The sequence below is a fragment of the Trichomonas vaginalis genome, chromosome III (genome assembly GCF_026262505.1).
Source record: "Trichomonas vaginalis G3 chromosome III, whole genome shotgun sequence".
Taxonomy (NCBI): Eukaryota; Parabasalia; order Trichomonadida; family Trichomonadidae; genus Trichomonas; species Trichomonas vaginalis.
Window position 1 is genome coordinate 2,447,734 of NC_067205.1, and position 13,070 is coordinate 2,460,803.

At 34.4% G+C, this 13,070-nt stretch overlaps 1 protein-coding gene and 2 pseudogenes across 3 annotated transcripts, besides 3 other annotated features; all 3 read left to right on the forward strand.

Moving 5' to 3' along the window:
• Window positions 1-1,056: 1,056 nt before the first annotated feature.
• Window positions 1,057-1,093: a mobile genetic element.
• Window positions 1,094-1,129: 36 nt separating this feature from the next.
• Window positions 1,130-13,070: part of a mobile genetic element that runs on past the window's edge.
• TVAGG3_0627320 (protein of unknown function, DUF4106 family) lies at window positions 3,742-4,014 on the forward strand (the record flags this gene model as incomplete). The annotated part of the gene is made up of 1 exon (XM_051240617.1): window positions 3,742-4,014. One exon carries the CDS (start codon window positions 3,742-3,744, stop codon window positions 4,012-4,014), a length of 273 nt encoding a protein of 90 aa, XP_051087204.1.
• TVAGG3_0627330 lies at window positions 4,904-5,801 on the forward strand (annotated as a pseudogene). Its single transcript has one exon. A coding segment is annotated over exon 1 (898 nt).
• TVAGG3_0627340 lies at window positions 5,834-6,593 on the forward strand (annotated as a pseudogene). The gene has a single exon. A coding segment is annotated over exon 1 (760 nt).
• Window positions 10,157-10,554: a mobile genetic element.

Consider the following 13,070-nt stretch of genomic DNA (forward strand, 5'->3'; position numbering starts at 1 on the left):
AATAAAAAAATAAAATTTTGAAGAAGAACACAAAATCTTCTGAAAAATAATATCACATAAACTCATATTTTTTCTAATATATAACTATTTTATATAAAAATCAAATTCAATGATCTTAAAAGCGAAGGATAAACCTCAAAATTTACGAATATAATGCTTATCTATCATAAAACCATATGAAATATCAATTTTTGCTTTACGCCTAATTTTTGACGACAATTAGCAAAAAATGTTAAATGTTAACACTCAGTCCATTTGAATATGAAAAATAAAATTGACTTTGATTAAATGTTTTTATTTATCATGCAATTCTTCTTGCGACCAAAGATTTGAATAAAATTTCAAAAAATAAGATAGCTTAAAAAATAATATACGGTAGTGTTTACTAATAGATGAATAGTATATAAATTCTATTAAAATGGATTTGATCCAAAAAAATATAAAACCAAAAATAATTGTTATAATTTAAATGAAGAAGTAATTTAAAACGATTTTATTTATGATCAAATTTTATATATTTTTTTGGATCAAATCCATTTTAATAGAATTTATATACTATTCATCTATTAGTAAACACTACCGTATATTATTTTTTAAGCTATCTTATTTTTTGAACTTTTATTCAAATCTTTGGTCGCAAGAAGAATTGCATGATAAATAAAAACATTTAATCAAAGTCAATTTTATTTTTCATATTCAAATGGACTGAGTGTTAACATTTAACATTTTTTGCTAATTGTCGTCAAAAATTAGGCGTAAAGCAAAAATTGATATTTCATATGGTTTTATGATAGATAAGCATTATATTCGTAAATTTTGAGGTTTATCCTTCGCTTTTAAGATCATTGAATTTGATTTTTATATAAAATAGTTATATATTAGAAAATAATATGAGTTTATGTGATATTATTTTTCAGAAGATTTCATTCTATATGCCTATGAAAAGTACTCTCAAAACTAACTTTTTCCTAATTATAATTAAATCTAGAATATTGTATTATGCTTAGTATTATTTCATTTTTCTCATTCAATTTAGAATTTACAAATGTCAAAAAATTGAGAGCCGTCACTTTTGATGAATTTCTGTTTATTACAATTCTAAGGATAATATCATATTTAAAATAAGAATAAAAAAAAAAAAAAAAAAAAAAAAAAAAAAGGTAGTGGGGCTCCCAGGCACTTCGTGCCTTCTAGCCCTGAGGATGATTGATATAATGAAGTTTTTTTTTTCTTGGGGTGGGCTTCCAGGGGCTGCGCCCCTTCTAGCCCACATAAATGAAGTTTTTATTCGGAGGGCTTTCAGGCGCTTTGCGCCCTCTAGCCCATAAGAAATTTTTCCCAAGACCCAAGAGGAGGACCGAACCCCAACCGACCAGCCGTTGACTTTTTTGTCATGATTTCATCGTAAATGTTTTTGTCAAACTTCTTCGTTATGAGCGTAAATCAGACAAAAATATATTTTATGTTAGCATGTTAGATCTAACACGTTTTCTAACATGTTTTCTAACATCGTAGAAAACTCATGATTTCTTCGTAAATGTTGTCAAGACTTCTTCGTAAATGTTTTGTCAAGACTTCTTCGTAAATGTTTTTGTCAAGACTTCATCGTAAATGTTTTGTCAAGACTTCTTCGTAAATGTTTTGTCAAGACTTCTTCGTTATGAGCGTAAAGGACCCAAAAATATATTTTATGTTAGCATGTTAGATCTAACATGTTTTCTAACATGTTTTCTAACATCGTAGAAAACTCATGATTTCTTCGTAAATGTTTTGTCAAGACTTCTTCGTAAATGTTTTGTCAAGACTTCTTCGTAAATGTTTTGTCATGATTTCATCGTAATGAGCGTAAAGGACCCAAAAATATATTTTAGGTGAAGAGGTGAGATTTCACCTGTTTTTTCACCTAATTTTTCACCCGTTGAATTTTCATGAAATTTACACCAAAAATATATTTTAGGTGAAGAGGTGAGATTTCACCTCTTTTCTAACATGTTTTCTAACATCGTGAATTTTCATGAAATTTACACCAAAAATAATGTTTATGTTAGAATGTTAGATCTAACACCTTTTCTAACATGTTTTCTAACATCGTGAATTTTCATGAAATTTACACCAAAAATATACTACTAGGGTCATTTACGAAGAAATCTCAACAAAGTCTTTACGATGAATCTTAACAAAACATAGACAAGAAAGTTCATGAGAAATTAGATGAAGAAGTCTTAACAAAGTCTTTACGAAGAAATCTCAACAAAGTCTTTACGAAGAAAGTTCATGAGAAATTAGATGAAGAAGTCTTAACAAAGTCTTTACGAAGAAATTCATGAGTTTTCTACGATGTTAGAAAACATGTTAGAAAACATGTTAGATCTAACATTCTAACATAAAATATATTTTTATTGAATTCCGTATGAAATTTCATGAGTTTTGTATGTTTTAGACCATGTTAGAAAACATGTTAGAAAACATGTTAGATCTAACATTCTAACATAAAATATATTTTTGGGTCATTTACACTCATTTACGAAGAAATCTCAACAAAGTCTTTACGAAGAAGTCACAATAAAACATCTGTCAAAAACCGCTTTTTAACTTCACTTAAAATGCCACGTAAGCTACGTAAGAATATACGTAAGAGAAGAGAGCATTGAAACATCCAATAGTAAAACTAACACCACAACAACAGTTGCAACAAACAAATGCTGAATGACCCCACTATGTTGCAACAAATGTCAAGCAACCCTATGCTTTTAAACCGAGTTATTGGTGCACAGAGTGGAGTTTAAGAGCGGCACTTTTAGCGAAAATGGCAGGCTATGGTGGAGCTGCAGACGGAACAGCTTATAACCCTCAAAGTCAAATGAATTTGAGTTCACTCAAAAATCAAATAACAGATGTCAAAAAGTCAAACGTAGACATACAGAAGCAAATAAGTGAAAACGAAAAGAAACTAGAATATGACAGACACACAAAGAAACTCAATGAGTTAAACGTAGAGAAAAGAAGAAAGAAGAACAACTGAAAGAACTAAGTACAGAGGAATATGCGAAAAAAGTGTCAGAAAAAGCAGCAGAAGTAGCAAAAATGGAACAAGATGTCATAAATTTGAAAAACCATACTACTCAATATAAAATACTGAAAGATGAAGAGATAAAACAAAAAGCCCTGAAGACATATATGGATAGCGATGAGTATAAAAAGAAGTTGAAGCAAATGTAAAGGCAGAAAAACTTTTACAGTTGCAAAACCAAACCGTACAGTATGAAAACTTAGCACAAGAAAGTAAAAATAACGACGCAGCCATGCAAAAGGCAATGAAAAGTGCAGAATATATAAAAGCTAACAATGACTGGTTAGATGCCCAAGCCAACGCTAAAGCAGCCCAACTCATAGGGTCAATAAGGACAAAAATACAAGCGGATGAAGATAGTTCAAATGAAGCTTTAACAAATGCTGACTTTAAGAACGCTTTCGAAGCTCTTCATAGTAAGGTGAAACAAGTGAACGACTTCTCATCTGGAAAGAAACTGAAGTCTGAAGGTTTCGACAAAGAGTTAAAAGAAGTAGCACAAAATATGACGAAAATAACAGATGCAGCAACGAGACAGGCAGTTCAAAGTGCCTATGACGCCGTTAGAGCAACTGTTGTGAAAAGTCAAGAAAAAGAGTTACAACAGACCAAAACAGACCTAGTAAATGCTTTCTTAAAAACGAAAAGTCAGGTAGGACATTACGCTGCAGATGGAACATATGTGCCAGCTGGTGGAACTTATATACCACCAAACCCTCCAAGAGAAGCACCTGCACCAGGACTACCTAGAACATTTACATCGTCACATGGACACAGACACAGGCATGCACAACAACCAGCACAACAACCACCTCCACAACCAGCACAACAACCAACACAACAACCAACAGTTCAAAACACTGCACCACAACCAGCACAACAACAACCACAAACAGAGCAAGGACATAAAAGAAGTAGAGAACAAGGAAACCAAGAATTCTTAAAAATGCTTAAAGAAGACTATGGTTACCCAGATAGTATTGACTTTAGTGACAGATATAAAGAAGCTATTAGAAAGTTCAAGGATGGAAATACTGACCCGAACCTATTTAGCTTTATGGCTCTGCACCAAAGGGGATATAATTTCAAACCTGGAAAATACAAGCTCGCTAAGGGATATGATTTAATAGCATATCATCCAAATGACATGAACGAATTTACTCCGAGATATTTGATGTCAGAGCTAAATGACAATTTAACTCTCTTCATGAAACGCGTAAAAAATAGAGACGGAACGAAAGAAGAAAGGTTTATGAGTCCGGATGACTTAGAAAGGGAACTTGTTGAAAACGGTCTCGGAATATATGAAATGCCAGCAGATGAGGTACAAGAAACTCCACAGGAAGAACTAGTTCAGATACAACCAGACATGGAAGAAATAGTTCAGCAACAAAGCTAGAAGAGCCTGAAGGAAACGAACAAGTCCTTCCTTTGGAAACTAACTTCACAGAACTAGATGAAGATTTGGAACAGCCGAAAAATCTTGACCCTCAACAAGAGTATGCGGAGAATATGGAATATTTCCAAGAGTCTAAAAAAAATTCGGCTGACATAGTAGAAGAATATCGAAAAATGTTTGCCGACATACAAAAGACTCCAACATCAGATGAAAATATCCAGCATAGAATGGAAGAACTGAAAAAAAATGTACACAAATACAACAACCCTTTTTACTTACGAGCATTTAACGTTCAATCTTCGGATGAACTCGGTGAAGATAAAAGGTTAAATTTCAAGAAAACATATAGAAATGAAACATTGTTTAAAGTTCATTCAGAACCTAACCAAGATGGAAACAAACCTACTTTTGTTTCTGCAGACGATGGAACTACAATGAGATGGGGTCATAAAGCTAACCCGGATAGGTGGTTCATAAACTTACAACCTCAATTCCAAGAAGTTGTAGACGCAATGGAAGTCAATGGTGAACCAGATATAGCTGGTATTTTCAGCGCGGCTTTAATGCCATTGAAAGATATGAAAGATGCAGATATTTTGGACCAGTATGAAATGAACATGGCTATGGAAATATAACACCTGACGTTCTAGAACATTTATCTCAAAGAACTACACAGAACCATAGAGATGGTATATTTGGTGAAGAGTTTAGAAAGAAAGTTAGGGAGATAGAAGGAAGAGAACCTATTGTACATGACCTTGCAAACGAAAGTTTACAAAATGTCATAAAAACTTACTTTGCAGACAATGAACCGAGAAGGGATGAATATTTAAGAAAACTCAAATGGACAGTACCAAATGAAATGTTAGTATTGAAAAACATGTTCCTTGACAAAATAAAACCAACTACAGAAATAAACGACGCAAGACTGAAAGATTGGGTAAAAGCTTTCCCATTCACAAAAGATATAGTTGGTAACATGGAAAGAAAACCAGAATGGCTACAAAAACATATATTTGGAAACGAGCTTATTCCATATGGACAGCTCTGTTTGAAGAGCTTGAACCAGAAACTCAGGAAAGAGTCATGCAAACAATACGCGAAGACTCAAATACAGACTATGACAAACTCTTTCTAGGATATAGGTTACCTGAGATGGGCGACCAGAGCCAAAAGGCAAAAAGGACATGGGAAATTTGCAACATACTAGATGAACATAATGCAAAGATGCAACAACTTCAAGCAGAGGGCAATGAAGGAAAAAGAAGAGTTAAAAACTCAGTCAGGAAGAAAGTAAAGCTTGGTCCACGTGGGTTCTATTATGACATATAAATCCAACTATTCTATATTTTTACTCATATGAAATGTACGCCGCTCAGAATATAACGCCAACAGTTTTGGATGCTATGAATGGAAATGTTTCCGAATGGTATAACGAATGCGACAATGCCATTAGAAGGTCAGAAATAGTTCCTGGAACTTACGAATATACAACTGCTGTTTCTTATGGAAACGTAGGTGAGTTTGGAGAAGGTTCTTCAACAACAGTAGATATTGCTTGCGACAGGTTTCATATTATTTCTATTGACAACTCTTCTTATACGTGGAACAAGACATTGAAATAAAACCTTCTGCCAAGTTGTCTGACAAGAAAGGTTGCAATGGAATTTTCTATGTCGGATACCAATATGCTCCAGAAGTTTTCATGGGATATAAGATATATTCTAACTCTGACTTAGTTCAAACAGTAACATGGGCAAACTATGAATGGTTCGCTTTGAGAAACTCAGTACAACCACAAGCTAGAGAACAAACAGACCAGTATGCAACTATTGAGAAAATAAGAAGACTTGACCCTAACGTTCCAGGAGTTTATGTTGACCTTTCTGGACAAACTGCAGCAGCAGTAACCAAAGTAAAACTGAAACTTAGAGTTCCTTTGTCATCTTTCCTCATCTTCAGGTTTTTAAGATACTTGCCAAACTGGGCAGGAAAAATTTCTATCGAACTTACTCCAAGCAAAAATAACTTAGTCATTGCACCAACACAAGACCCATTCACTCTTACAGAAGTAGTGGGAACAAATAAAATGTCATTCGCCGACTTTTGCAAAAACAAAGTTGACTTAGACTTTGGTTTCTCAAACCTCAACACTGAAGTAAACTATTATTTCAATGCTGCTGGAGATGCTTGGGACCCAGTTAAGTTCACATGCGAAAAATTTGAATGCAAGAGAATAGAAAGCAGACTTGCAGTCTATATGTTGGACCCAGATATTTCAAATGCTTTAGCTGCCAAATATATTGCAGTTCCACTTATGTTCCCTATACACCAAATATCTGTCAAAGACTTTGCAGGTGAAGTTGGAAACCAAAGTGCTGACCCAGGTGCAAGAACAGATATTGCCTTAACAACTGCAATGAAACATGCAGATACTATGTTTGTACTGTTCAGACGAACTATAAATGACTATTCTTGCTTCTACAACCCTGGTATTAAATATCATATAAACATAGATGGCAAATATTATCCAAGAGAAGAATATTCTACAGTTGAGGATATGAGGTCATACAACTTGACATTAGATGCTATGAACTTTAACAACAACTTCACAACAACCATTAACCCTGAAATGCAAAGTTCTATTATGCCATATGTGAAAGTATGGACTCATACAGGAGGTCAAAAAACTCAATATACAAATGGAGACCGTTCAAACTTTTGGCTTGGCATTCCATTTGCTGACTCAGAAGACTTTATGGGTGGTATTTCAACTGTTGGTACAGTTCAAATACAATATACTGGTGACAGAGACGGTCCAGATGAATTGAAAGCAAAGAAGTTTACAAAACCAATAGCACTTTTCACGGAAGATGCTCTTTTGAAGATTCGTTCGATGAAACCTGCTGGGGCTCCTCAGATTGGCATAACGACAGCTTCCATCGAGCAGATTTTGGCAGCAGGTCAGTAAGTTGTTCTTGAACTGACTTCTCTCCGTCAAATATTGACAGTACGCCAGTTTTGACATAAAATTGTATTATAAACTTACCTTTAGAAATATCGTCAGTTTTGTTGTTATATTTTTGTCTGCTTCAAGAACTTTCACCATCTCGGTTATACCAACTTTCTTTGCTTTATGAAAATATTTTGGTTCAGCAAATATGCTATTCTATAACATTTTCCATTGTTTGTAAAGAACTATTCTGTCAATGTATTTGTATTGTTTGTGTGTGTAAACTTTGTTCTGCTTCAATTCGAAGAGATACTCGAAACGTCCATCTTTTTATTCTAAGTAAAATGTCATTTCCGAAAAATAGAAGCGTAGTGTTTCAAAAGGTTTAATGGCGGTGGCAGATGTGAAGTTAAATTCACCAACTCAAACAAACAGTCAAAGTGTTGTTGTCAATGTCAAAGAAAGAGATGTTGAAGTGGGGAAACCATACGAAGACGAAGATGGTATAACAATAGTTCCTGTAAAAGAACAACCAACATATCCTGAAGTTAGCAGAGACTTAAGTTCTGTTGCAGATATTCGAAACGACTACCAACAACTTAAAGACAAACTTAAAACTCAGGAGAAGATTTGTCAAGCTTTGGGTATAATGTTAAACTTGGTCGAACACAACCCTGTAAAAGTGAACTCATATGTCATTGCACCTCATGAAGTTTTGAAAGAACTATTGAAACTTTTGACAGAGGCAGACGATATAAACATCAAAGAAATAGAACCCGACGTTGTTGCTGTGGTGTTTCATATAATGTCATTGACAAGATATACGTTATGAAAGGAGGTGAAACGTTGAACTTAAAATATAGTTTCCCAGACGTCATAAAAATATTTGACGACCACAACATTTCATTAAAATTTAGTTGCTAAGTAAATGGCAGAAGACATAGTGGTTTATACTATTACGACTAAAAACCCTGAGTCATATAATTCTATAACAACAAACTTACAAAGTCCTCAAGGACGATATTGTAAACTGACCTTAAACACGATGACGACTAAAGCCTGTTTTGCTCTTTTGACACCAGAAGACTTTGTTGTTGTGAATGGTAAAAAATACTTCTTTGAAGATACTTACTCAGATATACCACCAACAGGTTTTGTTGACTTATTTAATACTTTAAGGACGGATGTAACATGTGCTGCAACTAGAGCAGGTTTCATTATGTTTGGATGTCCGACTGAGTTTAGTATAAACGATATGAGCTATAATACAAAACTTATATCTGGTTTTTACTACCAACAGTTTCCTATAACAGGAAAAGGTGTCATACAAGGTCTTCTGTTCCATTGACTTTAAGTACACCTATTTTATATATTGTTTCAAACTTAGGTTCAAAGTGCTATTCGAATGTCGACAGAAACTACTATGACCAAAAGATACTCATGCGTATAAACAACACTTTCTCTGCTGGTTTGCCTATTGTTCATTCGAATGCAGAGTTTTCAGCTTTAGTAAACTCAAACACTTTAGCAAACATAAACTTAACCTTAGTTGACGCAAACTTTGTTCCTGTAAAACTTTTATGTCCTATGTATTTGTCAATGACGGCAGAAAGTTTCGAATTGGAAGATGCAACTGGTGAAAGTATTGTACTACAAGAACAACTTCAACAACAAATAGCTCAAGAACAACAAATGCAACAAACAAAGTCAAGAATAAAAAAAATATTTTTTTTATTTTTATAAAAATGTACAGAATAGACGTTTCAGATTTTTATGACTTCCAAGCGTTCAGAAATATGTGTCCATTTAGAGACTATAACAAAGCAGTCGAGAATTTGAAACGTTTAGTCATTTATGTCGACTCTGCCCCAGAATGTTATGTCATGAAAGAATGGGATGTTGTCTTTAACAAACCAAGAGCAACATAGTTTCAGAACAAGAATGTAGACAGAAACTTAAGAAAATAAAAGTCGTACAAGTTGGTATGAAGATGTTAGATGCTTGGGATATCTTATTGTCAAAGTTAGAAGATTTTTCAGTTCGAGGTATAAAGTTCTATACACCTCTCCAAACTTCTATTCTATCTTCACTGGATATAAATACGAACAAGTAGAATGGAAAGAAAATGTTATAGAAGCTTGGTTAGACCATGTCAAAGAAATTATATGCAATGGAAACGAAAGAGTCTATGAGTATATCTTATGTTGGTTTGCAAACATCTTACAACATCCAAGTGCTAAAAATGAAACTGCTCTCATTATAATTGGAAAACAAGGAACTGGTAAGAACACTTTCTTTACAGATATCTTATGCAAACTGTTAGAGGGCTATTCGAACCCTAATATGACAAACTTAGAAAACATCTGCGGTAAATTTAACTCTTCAATAGAGAATATGAAACTTATAGTATGTAACGAACTTCAAAGTATAGATACAACAAAGGTTTTAAACTCAGATGCTTTGAAGAGTCTTATAACAGACAAAGTTGGAGTTGTTGAAAGAAAATATAAAGACCAAAGAGTTTGTGAAAATGTTGCAAATTTCATTATGGTTTCAAACAATGCTGTTCCGATGAAGTTAGAAAGTTCTGACAGAAGATATGTAGTTGTCAGAACGTCAGATTCTCATATGCAAGATACAGAATATTTTGACGACTTAGCAGAAACTTTGACACCTAACTTTTACAACCACTTGTTCTCATATTTCATGACATTAGATATTTCAAAGTTCAAACTGCATCCCAAGTTTTTTGAATTTTGTATAAGGAAATTGTTGGCGATATGTGGATAGCCGCTGCCCAGACACCAAAAATGAATTAACCCGTCTGCTGAATAACGTTTCTGAATCTTTATTAAAAAGATAAAAATAATCAGCGATTTTTGGCTGCAGTTAAAAATCAAAAGATTGTATTGTTGTTTGTCAAAAATTCTTTAGAAGAGAGTCTGCGCAGCCACAATTACTTTTATGCGTATTTAAAACACGAATTTACTTCAAAAACAGTTTTAATTGCATTCTAGAATTCGGAGCCTCGATTGACAGAGTTATAAAGACAAAATTGAAAAAGAGAAAGTTCAATCACGTTTATAACCAAGTATTAAATTCTGTTTCAGATCAGAAGCAGCATTCTGAATCAAAAGGTATGGCGGCTTCCAAGGGCGTAGCCGCCCCTTCTAGCCCCGAAGATGTTTTAGTCATAAAATGAGGTTTTTGATTTTCGAAAATATGTTAGTCTTCTTGGTGTGAATTCGGAGGACTGCTTCATGTTTCTCTTCTTCGTGTTTCTCTTCTTTCTTCCTCTTCCAATTGCTTCTGGGTAAGACAGTCTTTCTTCTGGGTCGAAAACATTATAAATGTGTAATTGAATGACACCAGTATACTCTTTGTTTGACGTTCGCTCTTGACAAAGAACTTAGATTCAGGCAATACAGAATGACTTCTGTGCGTTGAGAAAAGCTGATGTCCTGGAACAAAATTTGGCAATTAGAGACTTCTTTTTTCCGAATATGTTTCAGGAGTTTCCATGACGACAGTAAACAAACAACATCTCCATCTTGCGATGGTCTTGTTGTGTTTGTTCGGAAAGGTAAAGAGCAATGATCATAAATGTTGACTGCGTTGAATCAGAAAGTCGAATTCAAATTGTGTTAGTGCGTATAGCCAGTCCAAACCACTTTTATGTACAGCATTGTCTTCCAACGTCCGGTCAATGGTATTTCCATCTTGGTCATTATCCAGTAACTAACAGAACTGGAATTCGGCAATTCCTCGTTCGAATGACCGTTGGCATGCTAAACGAGAGAAAGATTTTGACGACCTTCGGTATAACAGTTCTCAACATTATAAGCTTAGTCAAATGTTGGAAATACTGAACTAAGACATCGCTAAGCCTCAAATTGGACTTGGAATTGTCTTAGTAAGTTCAATTAACTAAGCAATTGCTTTGTTCAAGAACTTCACAGAACTGAGCTATTGTTATAGCGTCTGGGTTCGTGTGTTTTCTCGGCGTCTTTGAGACATATTTACAGCAAATTTGTTGAAAGAATTTCTCTTAATTCTGTTAGAACTTTTTGGCCGGTTATTCTAACACTGTGCCAGTTCTTGGAGGTTCGTGGGCTTTGGCTATTGGGTTAGCGTTGAGAATTGTTAATGTTGCTTCCATTAGGACAAAAAATAAACTGTTTTTTTCGGACTACTACCATAGAGGAAGTTTAAAAATAAACCGTTTATCGTCAACGGTAACGCGCCTCTAGTTTTTTATTTTATCTTCAATAGCTTCCGTTGGCAACGTTCCATCTCAAATATTGATCATGAACTATAAACGTTTTTTGTTTATTCTATATATACTTTTTTGTTCCACACGGTAAAACTTTTTACACACGGGGTTTTTTGAGCAGTCGTAGCCGTTGACATTTTTTGTAGAGGCACTCAAAATAGTTAGCACTTTGGTCCGGACCAAGTAAGGGATCTATCGTATCGCTACATGAAAAGTTTACAGGCGTTCCAAGATAGTATTACTTTGAGGAAGACTTTCCCCTTATAGAATGAGATTAGGGACGGTTATTTTACAAAAACGACAACACTTTGTACCGAGATAGTTTTTTGTGGCTGAACCAAAAGGTGTTCATATAAACCATCTCGTTTCAAAAACCGCTTTTTTAACTTCACTTAAAATGCCACGTAGCTACGTAAGAATATACGTAAGAGGAAGAAGCATTGAAACATCCAATAGTAAAACTGGACACCACAACAACAGTTGCAACAACAAATGCTGAATGACCCCACTATGTTGCAACAAAATGTCAAGCAATCCTATGCTTTTAAACCGAGTGTTGGTGCACAGAGTGGAGGTTTAAGAGGCGGCACTTTTAGCGAAAATGTGGCAGCTATGGTGAGCTGCAGACGAACAGCATATAACCCTCAAGTCAAATGAATTTGAGTTCACTCAAAAATCAAATAACAATGCAAAAAAGTCAAACATAGAGACATACAGAAGCAAAATAAGTGAAAAACGAAAAGAAACTAGAATATGACAGACACACAAAGAAACTCAATGAGTTAAACGTAGAGAGAAAAAGAAGAAAGAAGAACAACTGAAAGAACTAAGTACAGAGGAATATGGCGAAAAAGTGTCAGAAAAAGCGCAGAAGTTAGCAAAAATGGAACAAGATGTCATAAATTTGAAAAACCATACTACTCAATATAAAATACTGAGAAAGATGAAGAGATAAAAACAAAAAGCCCTGAAGACATATAATGGATAGCGATGAGTATAAAAAAGAAGTTGAAGCAAATGTAAAGGCAGAAAAACTTTTTACAGTTGCAAACCAAACCGTACAGTATGAAAACTTAGCACAAGAACAAGTAAAAATAAACGACGCAGCCATGCAAAAGGCAATGAAAAGTGCAGAATATATAAAAGCTAACAATGACTTGTTAGATGCCCAAGCCAACGCTAAAAGCAGGCCCAACTCATAGGGTCAAAAGACAAAAAAATATCAAGCGGATGAAGATAGTTCAAATGAAGCTTTAACAAATGCTGACTTTAAGAACGCTTTCGAAGCTCTTCATAGTAAGGTGAAACAAAGTGAACGACTTCTCATCTGGAAAGAACAACTGAAGTCTGAAGGTTTCGACAAAGAGTTAAAGAA